Below are 26,931 nucleotides of genomic sequence, written 5' to 3'. Positions count from 1 at the left end.
CGAAGTTTGGTGGTTCAACTTCAAGCTCGGCACTGTTCGTTGAAATTATAGAAAATGCAAGCTTGTCTCCCCCAAAAAAGGTGTTATTCCCACTGAGAAAATGCGAACTCAGAGAAAAGCCGTTAATTGAGCTATGAACTGATCCACGAGTGTATATGCATAATGTCTACCTTTAAATTCATAAAAACAACAAATCACAGCAGTCTATTCATCGTACATGTCCGTTTTAGTTCAATGCAAATTCTACATTTTCATGTATCGACTTGGTATTTCGCTGAATTTTCAACTTAGCAATCAAATATGGCGATGTCGTCAATCGCAGCATCTCCTCTGTAGCTACTTCCTCTAATCCCTTCAAAAGTCAACTGCAACAGAAACAAAAGAAAAAATCGAGGTTGAAGAAAACAAGGCATATTTCACGTAGGGGCCAAACCACCCCCCTAATGTTTCATGAAGGCTATATTTGCTTGGTTTATATATTTCTGAACCAAGTTTTGCAGATGAGCTTTCTTTGTTCTCCAGTTTATTTCAATTTGGAAGTTATGACAAAATGTCAGATTATGACGTAATAATTGATGACGTCACCAAAACGTGCTATAATTTTTTTGTAAAATCTGATAAAAAGATTATGTCATTGGAAAGTCCTTGACTTGAGGAGTAAAATGCCGGAAACCGTTTTTAGCTATGATGATTATTTTTCGAGATATGGTAAGTTAAAATTTTTTTTGTTGTCCCCCCCGGAATTTGCTTAACCATACTGTCTTTCTTAAGTCAGTCTCTCTGGTTTATTTTTTTCAGTTTTATTCTAGGAGGGCTAATAATCTAGAAAAATAGAAAGCTTGATGTTGTCAAAAATCGTATGGTTTTAGAAATTTGATTTTCGGCTTTGTTAGGATGGTATTAACAGTAAAAAAACGGGTGACGTCACAGGTTATGACGTAACAAAACTAATTTTAACGCAATAACACTAGAGAGATAATTTTTTATTCCGATTTTCTTCTTTATTTTTGCTTTAGACATCTGGCACACCACATGTGCAACATAGCTGCATTTGCTAGAACAAAATTACGGCTCCAATTTGGGGATTTTCCTCAAGGGGGGACCACATATTTTGCAGAATTATTTTTCATATTTAAAAATGCCATATTTCATTTAATTTTTGTGATACGGACAAAATTTGTTCAGGTTTCAACTCCCCTTGATGTGCTCTTTCGAACACATTGTAAATAATATGCATATTAAAAACTTTAAAAGTGGCAAAAAACATGAGGTCATCACTGTGACGTCACAAATTTGACATTTACTGACATTTTCCACGTAAATATAATTGGCAATAGGTCTCCTGTTCATCTGCCAAGTTTGGTGTAGAAACAGTCAATACTTTTTAAGTAATGTGAAATAATGTGAAATACCCAAGAACTGACGAAACATTTGGGGGGTGGTTTGGCCCCTACGTGTTTGGTACAAAACGCTGCAATGTCCTTTTAATTAAACTGTGTTTGTACAAGTAGAACACGCAAGACCTGAAGATGGCTCTGGATTCCTTTGAAGCTTCCAGAATGTCGAATAGCCCCAAAAAATTGATTCCACCGCCTGGAGAATTTCCTTAAAAGTCAAAACTACTCCTCTCAGAAATGAGGCAATAATTTGGTCCGTTGAATAAAATTTAATCTCACTTTTACTTTCAGCCTTCTGTTCGCAACCTTACGTTTGAAATAAGACACAGAAATGCTCCTGGAAACATTCAAGATCTCTTTCAAGATATTTCTGATATTCATTCTTACAATACTCGATCCTTGTCTCAAATAACTTTTACACACAAAGTTCCAGACTCTCAATTCAAGTGAACTCATTTTCTAGAATCGGAACAAAAGTTTGGAATGAAAGAAATCGTTCAAAAAGTAAAGCTAAATTTATCTTCCTCTTAGTATGTATTCATTAATATCAACAATTCGTTTTTGTATATCTGTAGTCTCTCGTCATAACTGTTGTTAATTATTATTTGTAATACCGTTAGTTTATCAGTGGTCTCTAGCTGTTGTTGTCAGTTTTAGTTTCTTCAGTTCTCTTGTTGCCTTTAGTTGTACTTAGTTGTATATAATTCCTGTAAACATGACCCGCCTAGATTAGCTCAGTTACCCGCGGGCATTTTATAATTGTACTAAAATTTTAAAACACAATAAAATGTATGAATGTATGTATGTATGTATGTATTCGCAGCACTTTCCGCCCCTAACTTTTTACGACTCTTCCACTATTTTCGAAAGAAGGCCCTCAATAGCCCAAAATAATTCTAAGCTACTTGTAACTGCGTTTTAGATCAATGCTTAAATCATATCATTAATATGTAAGAAATAATAAATAATACTAATAACTATGGAGAAATAAGGTAGATTTTAGCAACAAGAGCTGGCAACATTGAACTGAGAAGAATGCATGTCCCTGATAATATCCGGCCTAAAGCAGGGGAGGAATCTCCTCTTAAAGTAGGGAAGACATCATCATTTAGTGTGGGAAAGGTTAAAATGTGACAAAGTTATGTAGTCTGTTCTGCATCGCATTTGACGAAACGCTAAACATTAGCAATTTTCACTTATAAAACCTCGAAAACAAAATGCCCCGCGCTCTCATGAAAATAGGGAGCTTTCAAAGAAATGACGGAGGTGATGCAGGGGACGACGCCTAGTAAATAATATATTAGTGTTTTGCCTTCGAATTTCGTAACTATCTGATTCTGCTCAGTACGTCAGTGGGTCTTAAAACATGCCCAAACGAAATATGTAATGCCAGGGATATGAAAAATTTGACGTCGTGGCCTGCGTTCTCCAAAATACGCAAACCTTGGTCATTTCACGTTGTCATTTTGCAGAGGACGGCTACAGAATGTATAAAGATTTAAAACGCACGTGCATAGCCATTGTTCAGCTGCTAATGAACCTTTTTTTGGTCACGTTTTCGCTGCCGTTGGCGTCGTGGTTTGCACTCCCTAATAAGACTGGTTACTGGTAGAGTGAGTAGTGAACAAGTCAGACACCTCCAAGCTACCTCAACCCGGGGGCTACTCTCTTACATGGGCTATATAGGTATGTGCGGCCCCAAAGGGTAGGGTTTTTCAGCCGTTTTGGTCATAGATAAGGTAGCGATTTTGGCCATTTTGGTTATAAATAGCGTATGGTTCTAGCACTCTTGTCTTGAATTGGGTATGTTTCTTAGAAGAAGCTACTTTTTGATCATTATCAATAAGACCTTCATAACTTATGTTTAGGGCAACTGTGTCAGCCTCAACGGTCATAAATAGGCTATCGAATTTTTGGTTAGGGCATAAATAGGGTAGCAAAAAACGCAGATTTTGGTCATAAAAAGGGTAAGGGTTTTGGGAAGTGGACCACACACCCCCACCCAACTTTTCTAGAAGTACCCCCCTCCGGGTACCTTAAGAACCATAACTGCGCTTACCTTTCTAATTCCTTTTCCTTTAAGACTAATTTGTTTCATGTGCCATTTGTCTCCCTGGTCTTCACTCTTGTTGAAAATCACTTGACCGGATAGCTTAACCTTAAGAGTTCCCATGTTGTTTCCATACATGTGGTAATAGAACCTCAGGCAAGACTCTCCAGACAGTGAAACCATTCGGGATATTTTGGCACTGTCACCAGGTTCACGCGGACTGGAAGCCTCAATGTATACGTAATAACCTGAGACACAGGAAGCGCTTTATTACGCGTACTGTTTATAGTCGAAGAAACAAAGTTAAAAATACAAACAATGTTGCTTGATTCATCATTATTATCATCAACATCATCGTCTCCTCGCGCCAGTTTGGCCGTTGCTTGGATAATCTCAGTAACTAAGAATAACATAATAATATCTTAAAGTAACTTATCATACTGACAGCTTTGGCGACTAGGTGTTTTCTTTGTTCATGATTTATGTAAATGCATCCGGCTGTTAGTATGATTCTTGTCGTGTCCTTATTCAAACGCTTCAATTTGACTGGCTCTATTGCACAATTCATTTCTGCTTCAACGGTGGCACTGAGCAGCTCCCGTCTGTAGCGATAAAAAAAGGATATGTACCCTGGTGCGACTTTAAAAACTCACAATACTTGAATAAACCAGAAAGGCCACAAAGCTAAATTTTTCGATATGAGAGCTTCGTCCAAAGCAATTTTCGGCCTCACTAACTGACACCTGGAGTTCATAATTTAATTGATATTTAAATAGAGTATTAAAGACCTTTTCCTGAAGTGTTATCCTGTTTTGGTCCTGTGCCACCAGAACGTGTATTCCCGCTATGTCGTCTCCAGTCAAATTTGTCATCTTTGTCTTGCTTGAAACCACAGAGGCTCTTATCGAAATTGCAAGAAAAAGCTGTTTTGGAGAAAGTGGTAAATCAGCATCAGTAGCTATTGAAACGAATGTATCACATTAATATCAATATTGAAAGCGTTGCGCAAACTTTTTCAGGAATGTCCGGAGGGAAATTGTTTGGTCTGTTTCCATCATATTATATCCACTCATCTTGAGCTTTAATGTTTTTTCGCAGCTTCCTTTATCCTTCAAAGAAACGTTTCGTTAAGTTACTTTAGTAGGAGGCTTCAGCTTTAGGAGCATTGTTAGAACTCATGATCATCCACGTCGCAAAGCCGCAAAAACAATAGCAACCACACAAAAATTTAAGCTTGGACAATGGAGCCCTCAGAGTGTTTGACTAAACAAAATTTCCTATTTAGTGTAAAATGCTGCGTGGATAAATTCCTCAGGGGAAGCAACGGGCCAATTTGCCAGAATTCATCTGGGATCACCATAGCCACGAAATAAGCATTTCAATTTTGGTGAAATTTTTCTAGCTGCTGGCAGATTTATTCATTTTTAATTCTCCCATCAGAATACATCACACAATTTTTACTCTTTTTCTTTGTTTGCTATTTTTATTTCTGTTTTTCACTTTGCTAGTCGGCCGACATATCATCCGAATCTGCACACACACTCAAAAACACTTTGGGTGTGGCCCCAGAACCTTATGTACACCTTTCATACTTTCTCTAGTGAAAGAAATGACATCCCGTGAAGCAGGTATCATTTACCAAATCAGTCAGTGTATATATCGATATTGGAAATATCGTACAGAGACTACATGTACTTGCAAATTGAAAAGATTGCATCTGTCCTTCGTCTAATTAATCAAATACGGAATCGTATATCTTTTACCCTGGTGTTAGAGGCGTGCCCCTGGAAGTACATGTGTATGCACAACACTCTGCAAGATGCAAGATGCAAGCCTTCACTTTCAAAAGACACTCATACTTCGAGGTACATTCGTTCGAACACCGCGGTATTTAAGTACTCGCACTATAGATAGCCTAATCAACGTAAAGATCTCTATCAATAACTTAAAATATATTAATAACTTAAAGTGATTGGCAACGATCGAACAATAGTGGAGAGACCTAAAATCTCAATGGTTGCCTGTTCGACAGTTACAGTAGCGGAACAAGAGTTAAATCCTCAATTTTTGCAATCATTAGCCTCTTTACCAAGTCTGTTTGGCATGTTTTGTAAAGTGATATCAGATTGCAGCAGCTGAAAGGACGTGTGACACCTGGATAAGTAACGGAATAAGTTGATATCACACGGTATATATACTCACATGCAGTTGGTGGAGGGGTTACTCGGGGCGGCGGAGTTTGAGGATTTACTGAAATACAAGTAGAGAAATAACTTGATCAATTAATTAAAGTTAATAATAACAAGCTAGGCTATAATTTACCGAACCCCTTGCGCGATTGATTGTTATATCCATGAAATACAACCTGCTTCTGATTATCTGCAGTTACTCACCTGATGATCCGCTGCACTTGTACAGTCTCTTCATTTGTTCGATGTCGACAGGACTAAGAGCCACTCGGTTACCAATAGACACCTAGCAGTTAAATATACCATATTTTACGTTATAACCTACGCTTAATTTTTGCGCAATTCTATTGGCTACTTTACGTCACGTGGTGCAAAATTACTGGGAAGTTATCAAGCAATAACCTCCGCCTGCGTCGATAGCTGCCCTGCGACTGTTTCTGTCGAAAAGAAACAAAGCTAAAAAGAATAAATCCAACCCTAGAATTTCACCTTTCCATCTTTATTATTTTTCATGGAAGAAAAACAAACTCTTTTCGTGGAATCCGCTGATAATGACATTAGAAAAACTGGTCGCCAATGCTGTTCCGATAAGTACAGAAGAGTCATTAAAATATGCAGAAAATTAATGGGAGGGTTATAAAATAAATAAACCCCTTTCTGGCTCGCTGGTATGTTGGCTGATAATGTCCTTGGCTGAGAGCTTGTCCTCAAAATTTAACATTTGCCGTCGAAGCTTCGCTTCTCGGCCAAATATTCATTTTTCGGACAATATCTCAGCCGCGGACATTATCAGCCGACATACCAGGCGCCAGAAGGGGTTTATTTGCTAAATAACTACTGAAATTCTCGCGCACTTTTTGGCTAATCTGTATTGGCAATAAGCGGACAGACACATGAATTTACAATTTATGCGATGTGTCAACGAGCGAGAGTGGATAATTTGACAATCTGTTATTGTAAAAACGAATTGACGTCAGTTTTTCGGGCGTCTGTCCTGTTATTGACAATGAATTTCGCCATAGCATTGTCAAAGTAGTCTGCGGATCTACTCGTCCATCGCCTCGTGGATTCACAGGACTGACGCATGAAAACTGACGTCAATTTGTTAATTCGACGATTATAATGATATCCCATATACCTTACTAGGCCCAACCCAGGCGATAACTTCTTAGTTGCTGATAACTGAAAGGAGTAGTACTGGTCTAGTTGAATACAGAAGTGTTTTTGAAACAAAACACGTTGACGATAGTTTCAGTTGGAGTGAAGGCAAGGCAAATCGAATTGTTTCGTCTTTGATACAATTTCTAAATAGCACTGTGGATGAATTCATCTTAGACTTGTTACGTTGGATGCTGTTCGATGACACTCTTGAAGTCGCATAGAAGAAACTGTGGAATACCCTATACTCGGGTGTTCGCGCTTGAATTACGACATGCGGAGAAACGATGAGAAAGAAGAACCGAGTTGATTAATACTGTTGTCTACTCACCCCAGCTTTCTTTGGCACAATGGTCGGCTTTCCATTTTTAGAGAAGTACCTCGCCCCATAATGCATGATCGACCCATAATCATAGGGCGTCCCCAGCGAGTCTGTGCTATATGACTTTCGGAAATTTCCTTCGAAACCTGGAAGTAGACGCAAAACGTTAGAATGATGTTCCTCTTTTTAGCAAACTTGAGCGATTTAATTTACGTTTGCCCTCCTCTTAGACTAAATCTACTGTTTTATCACATCATCGATAAAAGATAATAATAATCATCATCGTCATCACAATTATCCCATATTTCGCCAGGGTAGACCGGTCGGCATAAGCTGTTATCAAAGAATGCCTCGGGCAAGTTAACTGATTAATCCTAAGAATAGATGGCAATGTACTCAGTATAAGGTAAAAACCTATATAACAATTAGTCAATCTATGAATTAAGCGCAATTGCACAAACTTGGAAATGCTCTAGAATTAAAAAAAAAATTACATTAATCATAAAATATCGTTTAAATAAGAAAAATGAAAATGATGGCAATTTATTCAAAGCTAAGGCTTCATGATAAAAACAGAATTTCTTTGCAGATTCTGTGTAAACTTTATGGGTTGTGAAAAGCTGATAAAGTTTGGCGTGATCAAAATACCTACCCGACCGAATGTTTTCAAACTTGATTTCGACATAATTGTCTCTGTCCGGGCGCGATTGTTCGTGAAGAAATCCAAGAGCATGTCCTAAAAAAAATAATAAAAAGCATACAAATATACGGTGATTGATCAATCTAGTGATTGATCGATCGACTGATTGATTGATAGATTAACTGATTGATTGATTGATTGATTGATTGATTGATTGATTGGCTGGTTGATTGACTGATTGACTGATTGATGGATGGATGGATGGATGGATGGATGGATGGATGGATGGATCATCGATCAATCGATCGATTGTAGTTGTTTTATCGATTGACGATGAATGAATTGATTGATGGATGAATGGATGGATTGATAGATGCATGGATTGACCTACAAACTGACTGATTGATTGACAGGTTTTCGTAATCCGATCTGTTTTTCTCTCCTTTATTTTAGGTGGCTTCTGTCCATCTTCGTTAGGGCTACAGTGTTAAACATTCGTTATTTCCCCCGCTACAAGCCCGTGTGCTGTCGTTTCACTGATTTTGAATCAACGGTATGTAAGCACGATGGAACGTTTTCCTCTCGTTAACGGCGGTGGGTTGCCTAGAGTCCAAGAAAAGCCTCTTGTGGTAGTTTGCCACACCGCGTTCGAAGATCTGGGCGTCCCTTGGGTAGATGTCAAGATCCGAGGACCCTGCATGCTGTTTAATTGCTGATTCGCTGTTGCTAGCGTAGCCTGAATCATGCTCGGCTTTGCGCGAACTGCACCGTGGCGCTTGTTGTCCTCGACACTGGGCTATAAATCCCTAAACACTGGGCTATATATACCTAAACACTAGTCTACATATACCTCTCAACATATCTTCCCGCCCCTGCCCCAAGTTGATGTGCCAAAAACGTACTAAATAATACAATACTTTAAATATTTTTACTTATGAAAAATATACGAGCTTCATTTCTTCAATAACGGAATCTATCGACTGCATATTACATAATGAGATCTTTCATCCAAATTTCATCGATATTCAATTGACTGACATGTAGACGTTCTCGTCAATACACGTGCGAATTAACTATTCTAAACTCACCGATTTCATGAGCGATGGTTCCATGACGCCAGCAACCTCCTGAGAGGGACAGTTGCTGCTTGTAACCATTTCTTCCAACATAGGACCAGCACCTGTTGGTTAAACATTAAATGAAAAAAACGTAGTGACGCAAGATAAAATATATACATGTAAAACTCCTTTTTTGCGCTGAGATGGGGTCCGGGAAGGCAAGCAGATAGGCACCGTGGTTAAGCCGTCAGGGGGGCAATATTACAAGACAGCAATCACCGGCAAACTGTTTGTACACAGGCCTAATAATCTTCCTCGATCTTCCTACCCCCTTTCAGTGTTACTTACAAGCTAACATGCACCGAACAAGAAGTTATGGCGCGTTGCGCTATCCAAACATGCATGGGGTAAAGTGAAGTGGTTACTCCAACGACTTATGACAATGATTATAGGTCTGAAGGTTTGAAAAATAGAATCTTTTATTCAAATTTCAACAAATATCACGAGCTACACAACTTAAAATTATCTTTACTAGACGCAAATACTGTTTTAAAGAATTCGAATTCCAATTACATGCAATTGTTTCGTGTATCATCATAATTCCTTCTCATATGATCGACAAATCGAGTTCAACCTAACTAATTGTTGTACGTACTGTCTAAGTGACATCTTCCGTACGAGGTAAAAGAGGGTGGGACCTACCCGTCACCTCTGAAAAAGGACACATATGCCTGTTCGTCTCCTCTTCGTTTCCGAAATTTTATGCAGCCCTGTGTTTTGACAGTCCAGGCCCTCATTGCGCCATTTATCCCAGACATCGCGACGGCTTCCTTGACTAGTAATAAACAAAAGAGAAAAACTTTTAGTCCTAGCGGCGTCCAAGGCGGTCGATTTTTTATCTTCCAACCAGCGAAATACAACAATCCTAGGGGGTGTTAAAAATCTTTAAAAATCATATCTTATCGGCGCAATGAAGCCAAAACAAATTTCCCTCTTTATACAAGAATCCTATCTTAAGAAGAGGGTCCGGATAGAGGTTAACTGATAATTGAGAATGGGGTCAATTCAATTAAATTCAATTAATTTACACATATTTTAGTGACATAAAATTCATTTAATTAACAAAAATACAAAATCAGAAGACAAATTATGTAACATAACAGTTTGCTATCAACTGAAAATAGAAAAATTATTCAGCAGATGGCATGCAGTCTGACATCTGAAACAATTTTCGGAGAGTTAAGAAATGGGCTGAAAACTGAGAAAAACCTGAAAATTCAACCGATAACTGAGAATTTATCACCCTCATCCAAATCTCCTTAGAACGTTTAAGCTGAGAGGCCAACCTTTTGAAGTTAATCAAGTTCGAAGTTTGCGAAAGAACTTTAAAAAAATTTCTACTGTTACCGAATGAACAAGGGCATGTACATTACGAAACAAGACCAACAAACGTGGCTCAAAACAAACCTGGGGCTCCTTTCTCGTCGCACCCGGAAAGCCTTAGCAAAATCTCAAACCTTATGTTTACAGGGCTGTTTTATTCATATAATTTTAATAAAGTCAGAGGTTCTTGTCATGCAAGAATTTTCAGGAGTATACACTTCTCTGCTTTTAAATGCAGATTCAGAACTAAAAATGGCTTTGCGGGCGTGAAACGTTTCCGGGGCTTTCGAGAAACGGGCCCCGGGGACAAATGCTGCTACGTACACGTGACGTGAAAGCTTTATGGTACAATTCCATTGCGCGACTACCTACCCTTGCGCCTTGTCCTTAAAATCGGAAGGATAGGAATATTTCCACATTCTAATCAGCTAACAATTAAAAACATAACAATAATAGAATTTTTACTCACGTAAGGACTTGTCAATGTCATAGACAAACACTCCATTGGGCCACAGTCGGTTTGAAATTGAACCTCTTGTCTGCCCAGGTGAGAACTTCATGTCACCTTCAACCAATTCGTCATCCCTGGTGTCGCCGTTCTCTGATCAGAAAATGATTGATATCAAGTGAAGCGCGGCTACTGAATAAACTGACTCTGATCAGCAAGATATATTTCTTCGTCGTACAGTGTAGATACGTTTTCGTATAATGGCTTGAAATGTAACTGACGCATAGAGCTGTCCCGGATTAAAAGAAATTAACTTACTCTCCGTTTGGGGTTGAACGTAAATTTGAAGAAAAAATGCTTATAGGACCATAAAAATGTTTATAGGAAAATATGAAATTCCCTGAAAAACATAGCAGAATTGCCTGACGAAGAATGAACACAATAATTAAAACCTAGATTACAGGAAACACCACCAAACTTTCAACAGCTTGACTTACAGAGTTTTGCTAAATCTAGGCTCTGCGAAATGTGAAATTTAATTCTTTCATCATTGAAAGTTTGCTTCCATAATTTCGAAACTTAAGTCCTTTTTAGTTATTATAGTTTCAAGTCAAGCAAAGGCTTACAGATTTTGGCAATGCTGATAACATAGTCATATTTTTACTTTTGATCAATAAATCCTCTTTAGTCTCCTTCAAACTGAAGTCTACCATCTTTGTTATGTTACAAATGGTTATATCTAATGATACGTTTCTTTGCGATGATACGAATCAGAAAGAATGGTCCAAGATTCCCCGGTTTATAGTGCATCAAAGGAGCTGATAACTCCTTGCCACAGTGGGCTTCATCGGTGCCTTTAATGCGCCATGCATGATACGAGTAATCTTGGATCATTGATACTAATCCAGGTCTTCCCAAATAAAAAAACGTTTCTTTGAAATGACCAGGATCAGAATTAGGATCAATGATCCAATACCACTCAGATCATGGTGCATCCAGGGAGCCGATGAAATCCACTGTGGACAAAGCGTTATCGGTTCCTTTGATTCACCATGGTCCGAGTAGATCACTCGCGTCGCTTTATCTCTCGCAGGGCATTCAGAATTTTTTCGGCTGCGTTTAAATTAAAGGAAATAATATTAATCAGTTTTGTTTTTATTTTGTAAATGTTTCAACTATGAATTTCTGCTTTCAAACATTTTAATCCTTCTTACCTTCTGGAGATGATGCCAATGCTGAAACAAGCCAGAAAAAATTGAGTAACAACTTTGCCTTCATGGTGTACTCGTAGACGATGCGAAAATGGTATAAGTGATTTAATGGTGGAGAGTCTTGTTAAGTAGAAATTGAACTTGCTACATCTGCTTTAAATACAAACAACCATTAGCCATATTTATATTTTGACACTTGTGCTTTGTCCATTTTTTTAGTCTTAAGCACTTAATGACTGGCCCGAAAGAACCAGTGAGCGTTGTTTTACCCCAGATGCTCAATGTTCCGCGGGGAGAAGCGAGAAAAGTATTTGCTTGAAATTTGCTGCTATTTCAAGGTGGACGTTCACGTTTTTTCCCTAGGAAGTTAGTGAGTTTTGACCCATGACACATGACACGTTCTCGTGCGATCGGAACACGTATTTGATTTCGGCGGTATAGCAATATAATATGTTTAATTGCACTCTATAAACACCAGGTATTTAAAAACTTATTGTAAGTGGAACACCCTCGTTGATCCTAAATAAGTCAATTATTTGTAGTTGTTAGATTTAAAGAGCCATTTACACAACTGTATAAAAGCACCTTTGTAAGAAATATGTATTCTTTTGTTCTATTGATATATGGTCCATTCAATGTCACAGAAACTTCTTTGTATTCATAACTTTTAAGAGTTTTTGGCAATCCTTGATGCTAACTACAGTCTTGACAACAATTACCTATAAGTATTTTATTTGACTGTGAATTACCTTGGATTGTTTTTGTTGTTTTGATGTTTTATGTTATGAAATATTTCGTTACACAGTTGTCCCAAACAACTTTGTAAAAATGGGTTTCTTTGTCTTAGTTATTATAACAAGTTGCGTCAAACATATTGTGAGGAGTAAAGCTTCCCTTAACATACCCGGTTTGTGTATTGCTACTTTCATTGCGTGGAGATTTCATTACACAGCTGGAACGAGAAAGCTCATTTGCAAGAAATAATTATGTTCAAGATATCACGTTTTCTTATACTGCAGAGTCATTTTATGTGGATATTTAAGTTCTTTTTAAGTTATTCACTTTATTATAATCATCTCAATACCAACAAAATAAAATGCCATTTCTGAATTTCTGCTAGAAATGCAGTTTTCATGTGCACGTAAAAGTTAACCCAGCTGAATACGACTTCTTTTACTCTTTTAATTTACCAACTGGAACATTTTTCCATATCAACTTGGCAAATAAGAACAAAATTTGCCTGTATTACTCATAAAAATCCAGTTTAGCCAACCAACTACAGTATTTGAAGAAGAATGGTACATAAAAACAAATTGATCAATGACTTCTTTCAGCTGATAGCAGCGGAAAAGTTTGGGATATTCCAAAGCGACGTATTTGATCATCTGTAAGTTTCTTTTTTTCTCGGGACAGCAATAACAAAGATTTAGCTATCAGAGATTCACAAGATAATTTCATTTTATTTCTTCAGACAGCAAATGAAAACAAACTGGTCGCTGGTGTTAATTATATGTTTTTGTTATCATGCCTTATGTCTTCATGAATTGAGACTTGTATCAAATTAGCCCAAACTTATCTTCCTAAATATATCTTAGAAAGATACTGAGAATAAGGATAATTTCATAAATACGAATTCCGAATAGGACCCTCACTTCTGGCATGACTGTGTTGTGTTTTGTTTTACAGTCATATTGCTTTTTCACCGACGGGAGAGGGGAGGGGAGGGGAGGGGGAGGGTGTAAATGGGAGCAGGTGACCTCCCAGGCCAACCTGACACAAATCCGGAGATACCAATCAAAGGTGGCAAAGGGCTTGTAAGTTACACGTGATGAGGACAAAATTCGTCATTTCCGAGTTGACTTTTGCCTCTGTTTCACAACGAGTCTTCGAGCGAAACCATTTATATGAAAGTGTGTTCCGCTTACAGGTTCATTTTCATGCAAATCAAACTCATTTTCATATGAAAGGTTTTGTGCAAAAACTCGTTTTGAAACAGAGGCACAAAGTAAGTCGAAAATTGCCTATTAAGGTTACAGTATACCTTCAGATCGGCAATTTTCTTCAAATTTGGATTTTTGGTTCAAAGTAATGGTCGAAGAGTAATCTCTAATTTCTGAAAACAAAATTGAAAAAGACTTTATATTGGCGGAGAAATGGAGGTTTTACGTTACGGCGGGAAGTAAAAGTTCTCTCTTGATTGACAGCCCTATAACGTGCACGCAATCAACCGAGACTACATTCGCGGAAATATTACCGATATGGATACCATGAATTGGTTGGCTACTCAGTTAATCAGCATTGTTAATCCAGACATTTTTCGTATTAGGTGTATTTCTATTAAGTTATAAGTAAACATGGACCACGGAAAACTCTGTTTACCAGTTCGAAAAAGCGAAGAACGAATGAAAGCACATCAATGAGTGAAGAGGAGAAAGTTGGCCTCGCGGATGAAGCTATAACTATCGTATCAAGCGGACAAAAAGATCGAGTCAAGAGAAGAGAAAGGTTCTGTAAAACTTTGGGAATTCGACAGCGATAACAGCGACGTTTACAGTGACTCTTTTGTTGAGCCCGATACCGATGAATCGTCCAACTCATTGAGATCCATGGGAATATTATCCATGCACATTTGCTCCACCGCGCTTTCTTTTGTTCAGTTTGCTCTAGCGTTCGTATCCTTTTTCGTCTTCCTCATTTTGCCAGACCAGCTTCAGGAAAAACCGAGCTACAGAAAAATTATCTCTCCGCCTTGAGCGCATTGCGAAACACAAGGGTTTTTTTGGAGATTTCGCCGTGAGTTAATGGTAGTAAATTTTCCTTTCGCTGATTGGCTCAGTGATCTGAGAACCCAGTTGAAGGCGTTTGTGGGTGGAGTTTGTTTGCGAAGCAAGAGATTTTTATTAACGCTGTTTTCTCGAATAAATTTTTTCGCTTGAAGCAGACACTTTAAAGAGTTACAACTCAAAGGGGATTTGTTTGATTGCCCTCAAATTTGTACAGTAGCTAGATTAACATATAAAAAAAACAAAAACGTGTCTGCGAATTGTTTATTTCGAAATATTTTTTCTCCGAGAGCATTTTTTGTACGATCGCTTCACATTTTTTAAATCCTGTTTCGAAAATGTTCTGTAACTTTTTATTGCAATTGAATGTGGCAAAACGCAGACACGCTTTTTTAGCGCTTTTTGCCCTGAAACCGGGAAAAAAATAAATTGGCGAAAAACAAAATTCGCTTTGACTTGTATCTTCCAAAAGATGATTAGGACGCTCGCATTTAGTGGCCGTGAAAAAATCGGCAGTTCATTTTATTTCAAAATTTTTGGCATGGGTTGATAGCCAGCTCTATAAGCTTTAATTTGATATAGGGCTTTAGGTATCTACAGCTTAAACCGGACGCACTACATCGCTTGGACGCGAGACACCCCTGAAGGTATACGGTAACCTTAAGTGTGGCGCGCGGAAAGCTACTCAGAGTGAAACGCTTAAAGTGAATTCATGAAAAAAAGATTTTAAAAGCAGCTAAAATTGTATGCGACGCGGTAATTTTGTTAAAATTCGTGCGTGAAACGGGATCACAACCAGAAATCCTGACAGTACAAGAATATCGATGCTACTCCAGAAAATACAAAGAAGGTTAAAAAACTTGGCCTGAAAGTCAATGGCAAGAGAAGACTTCATATTTTGCAAACAGGTGTTTACAGTTTGGTCTTCAGCTAAGTTTATTATCGTTAATAATGCAAGTCGTTCTTCGCACGGCATTGGAAGAAGTGAATATCGTGGATTCATCTTCAGCAGCATCAAGTGCTATTCAACCAAGCATCTCCACAAATATTCAGGATTCTGGGATTAAATTGACGAAAAACAACAATTTTTTTTTCGAAATAACTATTATCCTATCCTAACTATTATCCTACCTCCCCGAACACGAGCAATCCATTACTGGAGCCAAATTAAGAAGCTTGGAAACTCAATCTGTTTCATATTTCTCACTTTTTACAATCTGATATGGTTTTTGGAATTGCAAATCCCTTTTCGTGAGTACTCAATGCCGTCTCCAGTCAGAAACGTTTTTCGACTTCAATTTCTTCCCTGTGAACGCGGTACATTGATGTCAGGACAGTATAGTTTTCCCAAAATGAGCATTGGTACCCTCCTTCCAGTTAATTAGCCCTTATCCCAATCCAGATTAAATCTATCTTTGAAGACGAGGGAAATGAAACGTGAAGTCAATTAAATGTTTCCAATGTTAACCATTGAAAAAGCATTATTCCCTTCGGTTACTTTTGAGTAATATGTTTCACTGAGCTCTTTGGTTCAAAAAAATTCGTTTCTTTCTCTGTAACAATAAAACGATTTCAGTGTATTATACCACCGTGAGTTTTAGAATTTTAAAACACTACAAAAATATGATATATGCTGTTTTTAAAAGGTAGTATAATGTATAATCAGAGATATTTTGTTTCATGGGATACTTAATTGATATTTTTAACTTGATATTTTGTTCAAAAGCAATAAAAATACATAAAACGGAGTGCTCATAAACATTTAGCAACTAGCGCACAAGTATTCGGTAACCTTTAAAAGGTAGCTTTACTATAAGTTTTTCTTATTTCATTAGCATCTGCGCGAGGCTCGTGTGTGTGGAACATCCAACTTTCGGAACCGTTTTATTTAAAAATGTCTACAATTTTCCATCCACTGTGCGGAATCCACTTTAATATTATTGCTCAGTCACAGTAGACATTTGTTGATAACATTCTTGTCTTTAAAGGTGATTTCTAGTCCGTACAGCGCAGTCTTAGCACCCTAATGTTTATAAGTAGTTGCGAAATGTTTGCATTTTGTGATGTCTTACATGAAACAAAACAAAAAACGTAATCAAACTCTCGAGAGAACGCAGTACGGACTGGAAATCATCTTTAAATTATTTTTTTTCTTTTGTCATAAAAAGTCTTACAATTCTATTCCTGAGATATATAATATATGTTTGATGATCTGATGGTTTGTTTCTATATCAGTCATTTTAGTTTAACGGACTATTTGCCTAATTGAATATCAATTAATAATAATAATAATAATAATAATAATAATAATAATGGCATTTCGGGCAGTATATCCACAAGGTGGCTCTTCGCCTGCCCGATGCTAACTAAATTTACAATTGTAAAATCATTTTAAGTTTTTACGGTTACTTGATAACAATTTCCTATTTCGTAATAACGGTTTTTATTATTATTATATATATTTTTTATTGTCTCGATTGTTTCATGAAGACGTTCCCCCTAATTTATTACACGGCAAGAGCTCTATTGTCCAAGGTCCTTAAAGATTATATGAAAACACCAAACCAAAATTTCCTGGTTGTTTCACTTTCCAGTTGCTTTATGCTTTGCTATTTTCAGGATAACTGTAAATCACATTAAGAAACAAAATATTCCACTTGCCAGTTAACTTTGGAAAGCAAATGAAGTCAAAGAAAGCTGGTCAAACAAATGATGCTATAAAGTAGTGCCCTCTTTCTTTTAACATCGCACAGACCTCGGTAGGCTGAGGTTGTCGGAAGCAAGTAACGTATTTATCATGAAGGTCGTGATTGTCTTTATTGCTGCCATAATTTTTGGAGCGTTGGGAGGTAAAAAAAAGAATATGCTAAATGTAGTCGCAATTATGATCGATTCTCCTTTTTCTTTTTTTGCTTTCATTATTTGACGCCTGATGTGTGCTTGACATCTGATGTGATTGCTTCGAATTTTGTTATCCCTTGTGAATTAAACAAAAAAACGTAACTTCTATTGTTAACGTGAATAACAACTTCGTTGTGTTTATATAGTATTTTAAATGTTAAAAACAATGAATTTACCCTGTGTAATGAATTCTAGGAAACTCCGCTGAGGGTTTGACATGCAACTATTGCCATAGTTCCACGTCGATGGATGACTGCACTGAATCTCAAGAGGTCCAGCAGTGTTCGCATGGGGAAACACATTGTGGTGAAATGTACGCCCAGACGAAAGACGTGGAGTTCTTTGTGAAAGCATGCATACCGGAAGACCTTTGCTCGACTTATTGCAAAGATGGATACAATGAAGAGGGGGGATTTAACTGCGAATTATACTGCTGTGAAGGAGACCTCTGTAACTGAGCATTGCTCTAAAAGTGTGCCTTAAAATGGCGCCGGTAAAATTTAGCTGTTAATAAATGGCAAACATTTAACAAGAGTTGACTCAGTAAAATAAAATTAAACTGCAATGTTATCTGTTATGCCTGTTACTTCAAGTGTGTTGTTATATCTTTCAAGAAAACCATAATTAATGCTAACCGACAGCTCAAAATAGAAGCGTTAACTTTGCTGCGATGTTCTGAGAGGTATCTCAGAACTTATGTGTATAATTATGTCAGTAGCAAAATATCAGTACTTCACAAACAATCATTACCTTTAAAGGCAATTTCTTTCGGAAAAGCAGTCCTGCTTGAGTTTTAGTACAACGCATGACAGTGCTGAAAACCCCTTTAAGGTGGTCTTATACCTTCAAAATATAAGTCTCCTTAAAACAACTCTGTGGGACAGTTTTGGTGCCACGTGAAGGACTTCGCAGTCTGACTTAAAAAGTGAACTTTTCCAGGTCACATGCCACAACAGTTAGTGAATAATTACCTTCTAAGTGTTGTTAAAAAGTGGTGTTCATTACAGTACGATAGCTTACTAATGAATGGTTCGAGAAGCATGGAATTAAGCTCATCCTGTCCATAAGCAAGTTGCCCAGGTTACAAACCTCATCAAACAGTGTTTTGGGGGGTTTCCTTTTTCGTGAAACTGAGAAAAAGCTCACTAATATTACCATAGTTAGTAGAGGGGAATAGTTATGAAACTCGGCAAACTTCAAAGGGTTAAACAATAGCGCGGCCTCCGATGTTGAACATACCCGTCACGTGACTCTGACCGTGCAGAAGTTCATTCAAGATGGCGGACTGTACAGACGGTCTGTTCCTGTTGGGAGACGATTTTGAGGCCTTTTTGGACGTTTCGGAAGACACTGAAGAGGTAGAGGAACAATTTGCGCTTACAGTTAGAAATGTAAGTTGAAAAATGGTAATTTTGAGTCGAAATTTCGCATTACTGTTCTTAAATTTGCTACGCATAGTCTGCTCGACTCGTGTAAACAAACGAAATCCAGCAAATGCTCACGCAAATATTAAGCTTATATATTGCTTTCCTTCGATGAAAATCTCCTGTCGGACTCTTTTGAAACAAGGAATACTTATACAAAAGCTTCGAGAAAGCTCAAAGCTCCGAGATGTAGTGATTTATTTATATATTATTTTGAGGGGTAAACCTTGCAATTTATAGAGCTTCCTTCACAATACTCGAAAAAAGCCAACGTACAATTTCCACATTGAATTTTTGATGTTTAAACTATTTAGTAGTCTATTTGTTTTACAGTTATCATTTTTTGATGTCTTTGTAGAGGTACAGCTAAAAGAAGATAGAAATGAATTCTCTGCCATCAAAACAATCTATGAAGGATATACAAGAAAAGGAGACACAGAGAAGTTTTATGGCAAATATTATGCAACAGTTGCTGTTGCTTAATTCCCCTCTACTAACTATGATATTACTTAATAATTACTATATTACGTAAATAACATGGAAAACATTCCACAAATTGAAAATGTTTTCGTTTTATGACCTAAGTTATTGTGTTCTTACCAATCTCGAAAATTTGACAACATTCGCTTGAAACCCAGTGAATCGGGAAGATATCGAGTCCGAAATATTGGTGATCTGTTGATTTGGTCATTTTGAGAAAAAAGGCCTTAAAGTTTTACTTCGGTCTCCGAGAGCCCAAATTAGCCCTGTGAACAGAGGGGGGTGGGGGGGAAGAGGCAAGGGGAGGGGATAAATCGAAATTTTTTACAAAAACATTCCATGAAATACCCGAATACACACCAATCATGGAAATGTTAACCAAGTATAAGTAGCGTATAAGATGGTAGAGGAAACAATGTTCAGGACATTGAGGCACAATTCTCATAAGTACGCATCTCTAAAGCTTTCCTGTAAAGTATCATTAAAATGTACTGAATGCAATCCATTTGGTGAGTCATTTTGGACTGTAAACAACCGTCGCTATGAGGGTTGCTACCAGTGTGCAGATTTCTTAATTTATAATGGTAATAGGACTGAGTGGAGTCCAATTCTGTCTGTAATCATACAGGTGATTATAACAAAATCGGACGACCGCGAAGCTGGAGTCCGATTTGTTAATCATGAGTATGATAACAGACTGAATTGGACGACACGATGACTTGCTACTAATTATTCATAACCATTACAATTTCCCACAAAAGTAAAAGTTTCATTTAAAAAATAGTCATTTTTAAATATCAAATTAAAAATGTGGAGAATAGCTTGCAAAATGGTTGTTAAGTTTCTTTCAAAACAGTCACCGGAGACTAAACCTCCACATTTTTCCGAAGTCAGACCTCGCGAATTGCAGGGTCCGAAATTGCGCTTTCCTGGTCGCCAATGCGACTAAAATTTTGCACTGGCGACCAGAATTTCACAGCTAGTCGCCAGCGGGCGATTAACTATTTCAAACCACGATAATTACACAAACTTAGATTTTCAGCCAAATCGATTAAAATAAGATTCAAAGCCGCCCGCCAATTGGTCACTTACTTTTTACCTTTCCGCCGCTTTTGAAGTATGAAACCGATTTTCCTGTTATTATAACTCTACCACAACGTTTCACAGCTACGATCAGTGCGAAGCTTCGCCGCCATGTTTTTCCAGCGGTTTCCTATAAAATACGTATCGCGGGCGCAGAAGGCTACGTGCGTTCTTTCGCCATGAATATATCTTCTGGCGATGTGGTGTCCAAAGATGTCCTGAACTCTTTCCGTAATTTATTACAAAGTGGAGACGGAACATCCGCGAAGAAATTAGTGGAAGATTTCGATATTCAACACGGCGATCCGTCGATCGTCTTGACAGAACGCGAAAGGAAAGATCGTTTTGCACATAGAGCAAAGAACCAAACGGCAGTTTTCAGTCGGGTACGTTTCTTCTCCAAAAGGTAGAGACAAGAGAAGGTATAAATTGACTCGAAACATTTGGCAGTCGCACGAAACTGCGTATATGGCCGGCATTCGATTCGTTCGTCGTGGGGTTTCAGTGGCAGATGTATAAATAATCAGGGTGTTTGTATTTAATCTTATCGTGAGCGGAAAAATCGCCATCATTGCGGTCCCAAACGCGTTCTCTTCGTTCCGATTCTTAAAAGAAAAATTGGCGAGCAGAATTTTCCATCTGGCGACCAAAAATTTTGGTTTGTGTTTTTTGCGAAGGAAAAAGTTTATTGACACTTTGTGGCGACCACATTTTTCCATATGGCGACTGAAAAAAAAATTTCAGTTGCCAGTTGGCGCCTGCCTAAAAAAGTTAATTTCGGACCCTGAATTGGTTACTATAGTGATTGTAATCAATGTTGTGATTGGTGGATTTAGTGGAGAGGACTTAAAATGATTGGCTTATGTAACTGTGCGATTAAAGGTTTCCGATTACAGCCAACTGTCCGATTACATTATCCGATCACAACTTTGCAGTTTATGCACCAATCACATTTTCAGAAATTATAATTGTTATGATTAAAACGTTAATTTTTAAGTGATAAAAAAACCTAACAACATGAAGTTCGACAAGACTTTTCATCGGTTCTGCATTGCTAGGCTGCCGAGTATGGCGAATTCTCCTTCTTTTCTTGAGCAAATTACAGATCTAGAACTTTCGTTATTCCGCCACCATTTTGGATTAATTTGCACTAATTTACGTTATTTTCTGACTTTGCGAGAAATAGCGGAATTCAAGATGGTGGATCCAAGATGACTTGAAATGAAATCGGGAACGTCACCTAACTTAATAAGCCTCTTGTAGATCAAAACAACGGTTATCAGTCACTGCCCCTCCTCCACCCTTGTAACACAGTGGGGGAATGCAAGCACAAGCGATTTTTATGTGATGAAATAATGGAACCATCGTATTTTGAAATAATCAGGAAAATAGAATTAACTAAAAAAACATTTTTTCTATGTGAGGCTACTATGAAATTCAGATTGCAGGCGGTCTTCGTTTTGCTCTTGATAATATTGGTTATCCAGAATAATTTCCAAGACTCATTGGCACCCTTCCAGATTGGGAGTCTATCTTTCAAAACGACGGAATCGAATCGTGAAGTCAAATAAATTTTTTCCACGAACTATTGAAAAAACATTTTTTTCCCCCTGCTGCTTTTGGGCAAGATATATGGCCTCTTGATTTGTATCATTTCCTGTGAGGATAAAGCGTTTTTCAGGTTTTTTTTGTTAAGCCACCACCTTGCATGATTATTAGAATTCTAAAAACAGCAAAAACATGATATATGCTTTTTTAAAATATATATCTATCTATATAATAAGTAATCAAATATTTTAGTATTTCATGGGGTACTTAATTGATGTTTGCATGGCGGTTTTGTTCACACGCCATAAAAAGACATAAAATTGAGTGCTCTTAAACATTCAGCAATTAAAGCAAAAGTATTTACCTTTCAAAAGAAGTTTTACTACAATTATTTCTTATTTCATTAGCATCTGCGCCCGGGCATCTGACCAAGGTTCATGTGAGTGGAACAACCGACTTTCGTCACCGTTTTGTTCCAAGGATGTCCAAAATTTTACACCCAGTTTGCGAAATCATTGCTCAATCACGGTAGATATTTCCTTATAACATTCTTCGTCTTTAATATTTTTCTGTCTTTAAAGTCTTCGAACCCTTTTCTAGGATACGTAATAGATGTTTGACGATTTGACGATCATTTTAACGGACAATGTGCTTAATTGAATATCAATTGAAAATTAATTTCACTTTTTAGGTTTACATGATAACACTCTCCTATTTCGTAATAACCAATGTTATTTTTTATTGTTTCATGAAGACCTTCCCTCTAATTCATTGTAAGGCAGAAGCCGACTATGGTCCAAGGTCGTTCTATGAACAATTTGATTAAGAACACGATACGAGAATGTCCTGGTTATTCCACTTACCAGTTTGTTTTTTTTTATTTTCAGGATAACTGTCAATCACTCTAAGAAACAAAATATTCAACTAGTTGGTTAACTTTGGAAAGCAATTGAAGTCAAAGAAAGCTGCTCAAACAAATGTTTCAATAAAATGCACGCTTCGTTTCAACAGTGCACAGCTTGTAGTTGGCTGAAGTTGTTAGATTCAAGCAACGCATTTATCATGAAGTTTGTGATTGTCTTTTTGGCTGCCATATTTTTTGGAGCGTTGGGAGGTAAAAAAGAACATGCTAAATGAAGATGCAATTATTATCGATTCTCTGTTTTACTTTCAGTGGTTCAAATTTTATGAACACTCGACACCCGATGTAGTTACTCTGAATTCAAAACTCTTAATTCAGAAGCTATATATCATTTAATGCAGAACTGCTGCTTTTTCGTATCCCTTGTGAATTTTATAAAAAAAACTTTCCTTCTATTGTTAACATGAATAACAGCTTCGTTGTGTTTATAGTTTTATTGATGTAAAAATTGTTTCCCAAATTCAAAATTTTTGGAGGGGAAAGTATCACTTTGTCTTTTTCTGCTTTGTACTTGAAGATGAGGCATTTAATTTTGTTAAGTTTTCTTTTATATTTCTCGTTAAGTTCACAGTTTGAAGTGTTACGAGTGCCAAGCTTCTCCTTCACTTGATGACTGCTCATCGCAAGCAACACAAGTCACATGTCCTTCTTATCTCAATAACTGCGCCTCTCTGACTGTAAAGGTCGAAGCTGGTGGCGTATCGAGCCAAGCTCACGCGAAAGGTGCGCTTCTTTACTTTAATTCAGTATCTTAGTTTTCAATAGACCTTTCCCGTATTCCAACAAACAATAGCGCCGAGTCGAGGTTGGGATGAACAAAAATACAGCAAATGTATAAAAATGTCCACCCCAACCTCACTCTGGTGCTATTGTTCGTAGCACTTAAGTGGAATGCGGGAAAGTTATGTGTATAATATTTTTACCTTTATGAAGTCACCCTGAAGTAATCTCTCTCTTACATTGTTTCTTTTCATCGTTTTTGTCCAACAAAGCGTGCATGACAGACGATATATGCCAGGGAAGCCTCCCGGATGTCTGCAACCAAGAAGGATATGAATGTAACATTGAATGCTGTTCAACTGACTTATGTAACAACGCGGTTGAGGGCGGAGGTGAAGGTGAAGGTAGGAAAAATTTTCTTGAGTTAAGTAAGATGCAGTGTAATGCCAGCTTGTGCTACGTGGCGCATGTCACATTTGCTTATCCAAAATGTACTTAAAACATCTCTTTTCTATTAAACATACTTCCTTGACATCTTGTAAGAAACTGTGGATCCATACCTTATTGTTGGTATAAAGTAACAACTTTATTTAAGTTGGAATTCCTAACAGTTGGGAATTCGTGGCAGTTTCTGATTATCTGGTCGAAAGAAGCGTGGTGGCACATACAGATCAAATAAATACGTTGGCTGGTGCAAGACCATTAGAACTGTAAAAAAAATTGGAGCCTAATATTGTTTCTGTTCCAGCATGATACTGAAATATGGGGCTCCGCCTATTATTCCAAGTATCTCCGTCAACTAGACAGATTTCTTCAGCCTGCAGTTAAGTTCGGTTATTTGATACAGATCCCATCAAGAGCTGACATGATTGATACTAGCGATAGAGGCTACAGGGGACCAAGACTCTACAGGGCCACTGCATAACCTGCTGCCTTCTACCCAAACTCGTGAGAGAAACCACAACTTCGTTCTGTTGCGGGTTACGACAAAGTGTTTTAAAAGAATTTTCAGAAATAGGCGCTTTTTTAACTTTATTAAATTACCCTCTTCATTTTAAACCATTTTTTACCGGGCAGTTTCGAATTAAATTTTATTTCAATATTTGCATTTTTACCTTTCATTTTACCAAACCTTTTTTATTGTAAATTCAAACGGATCCTTTGAATTTTAGTTTTTAACAAAGACCGTTGACATCATCATCATCATTATCATCATCATCATCATCATCATCATTATTATTATTATTATCGTTGTTATTATTTTTATTATGGTGCATGTTACGTACGTGTCCGATAGTAAAAAAATGAACGAGGCGTTGGCTTTTTATTGAAATAAGGAAAAACTGCGGGTTGTCATATTCAAAGTAGGTCTCAACAAATGAAGCTGAGAAAATGTCCTAACAGCCTTTCATTTTCTGTCACTCTGAATTATCATGTTACTGCATGGAGTTTTCATTATTATGTTACATGTCAATTAAAAACAATAAATTTACCCTGTGTAATGAATTCTAGGAAGCTCCGCTGAGGGTTTGTCATGCAACTATTGCTATAGTTCCACTTCGATGGATGACTGCACTGAATCTCAAGAGGTGGAGCAGTGTTCGTCCGACATGACACGTTGTGGTGAAATGTACGCCCAGAAGGGAGACGAGGACTTCTTTGTGAAGGCATGCATACCGGAAGAGCTTTGCTCGACTTACTGCAAAGATGGATACAATGAAGAGGGGGGATTTAATTGCGAATTATACTGCTGTGAAGGAGACTTCTGTAACTGAGCATTGCTTTAAAAGTGCACCTTAAAATGGCGCCGGTAAATTTAGGCTGATAATAAATGGTAAACATTTGTCAGGAAATAAAATCAGTTAAATCGCCATGTTATATGTGAAGCGTGTTATTATATCTTTCAAAAATCCATAGCTGACTGCTCAAAACACAACACAGTAAACTTTCTGGTAATGCTCTGAGAGATACCTATGTAGTTAAATATCCGTGCCTTGCAAAAAATATTTGCCTTTTTAAGCAATTTCTCTCTCCATTGGTACTCAACATTGGTGTTGTCAAAATGCCTACTGGAATTAAAAATAAAGAAAGTGCGTAATATTAAAAAAGCGTTATTGCTAGTCTTAACTAACTCCCTGCTTTAGACAATCTTATTTGCTTTTTGTCTAACTGAGATAACTAAAGCTGTCCCGCCGGCGTCGATAGTAATACAGCCACTTCAGGCACCACGTACTGCTAATGAAGCCTTACAGCTGTTCAAGCAAATAGACCTATAAACGCAAATAGCAAAATTAATGATCATTAAAAGGTTTCTGATGGCATCCAAAAGAGGAAGGAAGCTGTATTCATCATGAAGTTTCTCACCACAACCCTTCTGTTCGTAGACCTCCTGCTCATTCAAAGTGGCCAGGAATAGTCATGATTTCTTTCTGAGGGAACTTGACCTTGTTTTAACGTTTCAAATGTTGATAAATTTTGTTAATGTAAAAATATAACCGCGTGCTTTTGACTTTGAGGTCGACATTAAACAGTGCGACTGTAAAGTGGCTCAATAGCGTAACGATTTATCGCGTACCGCGCGCTAGTGTTATGTTTTGAAAGCTGTTTTTGCATTCGTGTTAACACCCAGTCCTCTCAAACATAAGCAATGATATATCGATTTACTATCATCTCTATTAACATCTTGGATTTTAATCTTGAATTATAAATGTAAACTGGTGCGTTTATATGGCTTTATTTGTGATTTCCTTCGGTGAAATTTTCCAAATCTTTTACAGTACATTAAACCCGACGGGATACGAATTTTAAACACGAAACAAGTAGGGTTTGTAAAGGCAGTTTTTTTTAGATTTATACAAATTTATGTCATTTAGCGCTGCGGAGAAACTGGTCAGATAGACTTCCCTGAAAAGACCTCTGAAAAACGAGCTCCAACTAAAGTGAAGTATTTATTACCCATCTGCCAAATTTTGCGGAATTTTACCAAAGGAAACGCGAGAAAATTCCCTGCCAGTTTTGCCCAGTTGTGCTCATGTTGATGTCATAAAATATCGAAAAACACTGACGGTTTCCTTTGAGCGCGCGCAGATTACTTGAGCTTTCGTCCGAAGCGCGAGTGTGATCGTAAAACTATAGAGAGCTACCACCTTAAGGGAAAAGAAATTGTCAAGGAGCAATTTTGTTTTTAATTGTAAAATGTAAAGTTTGCATACGA

At 37.5% G+C, this 26,931-nt stretch overlaps 3 protein-coding genes across 3 annotated transcripts; 2 read left to right on the top strand and 1 right to left on the bottom strand.

Annotated features, from left to right (window-relative positions):
- Positions 1–214: 214 nt before the first annotated feature.
- On the bottom strand, positions 215–11,938 carry LOC145479225 (astacin-like metalloprotease toxin 1). The gene is made up of 11 exons (XM_081457529.1): positions 11,860–11,938; positions 10,667–10,798; positions 9,517–9,649; positions 8,845–8,936; positions 7,769–7,852; positions 7,126–7,262; positions 5,841–5,922; positions 5,650–5,697; positions 4,236–4,370; positions 3,457–3,695; positions 215–365 (listed from the first exon to the last, which is right to left on the bottom strand). Exons 1-11 carry the CDS (start codon positions 11,921–11,923, stop codon positions 288–290), a joined length of 1,224 nt encoding a protein of 407 aa, XP_081313655.1. The 5' UTR covers positions 11,924–11,938; the 3' UTR covers positions 215–287.
- A 5,464-nt stretch (positions 11,939–17,402) lies between these two features.
- LOC145469676 (uncharacterized) lies at positions 17,403–19,433 on the top strand. The gene is made up of 3 exons (XM_081453432.1): positions 17,403–17,488; positions 17,736–18,931; positions 19,323–19,433. Exons 1-2 carry the CDS (start codon positions 17,437–17,439, stop codon positions 17,996–17,998), a joined length of 315 nt encoding a protein of 104 aa, XP_081309558.1. The 5' UTR covers positions 17,403–17,436; the 3' UTR covers positions 17,999–18,931; positions 19,323–19,433.
- Positions 19,434–22,326: 2,893 nt separating this feature from the next.
- On the top strand, positions 22,327–26,270 carry LOC145469664 (uncharacterized). The gene is made up of 5 exons (XM_081453422.1): positions 22,327–22,603; positions 22,963–23,189; positions 23,562–23,720; positions 23,990–24,121; positions 25,230–26,270. The coding sequence occupies exons 2-5, from the start codon at positions 23,066–23,068 to the stop codon at positions 25,490–25,492; spliced, it is 678 nt and encodes a 225-aa protein (XP_081309548.1). The 5' UTR covers positions 22,327–22,603; positions 22,963–23,065; the 3' UTR covers positions 25,493–26,270.
- Positions 26,271–26,931: the final 661 nt, after the last annotated feature.

The sequence above is a fragment of the Orbicella franksi genome, chromosome 2, assembly GCF_964199315.1.
Source record: "Orbicella franksi chromosome 2, jaOrbFran1.1, whole genome shotgun sequence".
NCBI lineage: Eukaryota > Metazoa > Cnidaria > Anthozoa > Scleractinia > Merulinidae > Orbicella > Orbicella franksi.
The sequence above is the reverse complement of the archived record's forward strand: the minus strand, read 5'-3'. Positions and strand labels throughout refer to the sequence as shown.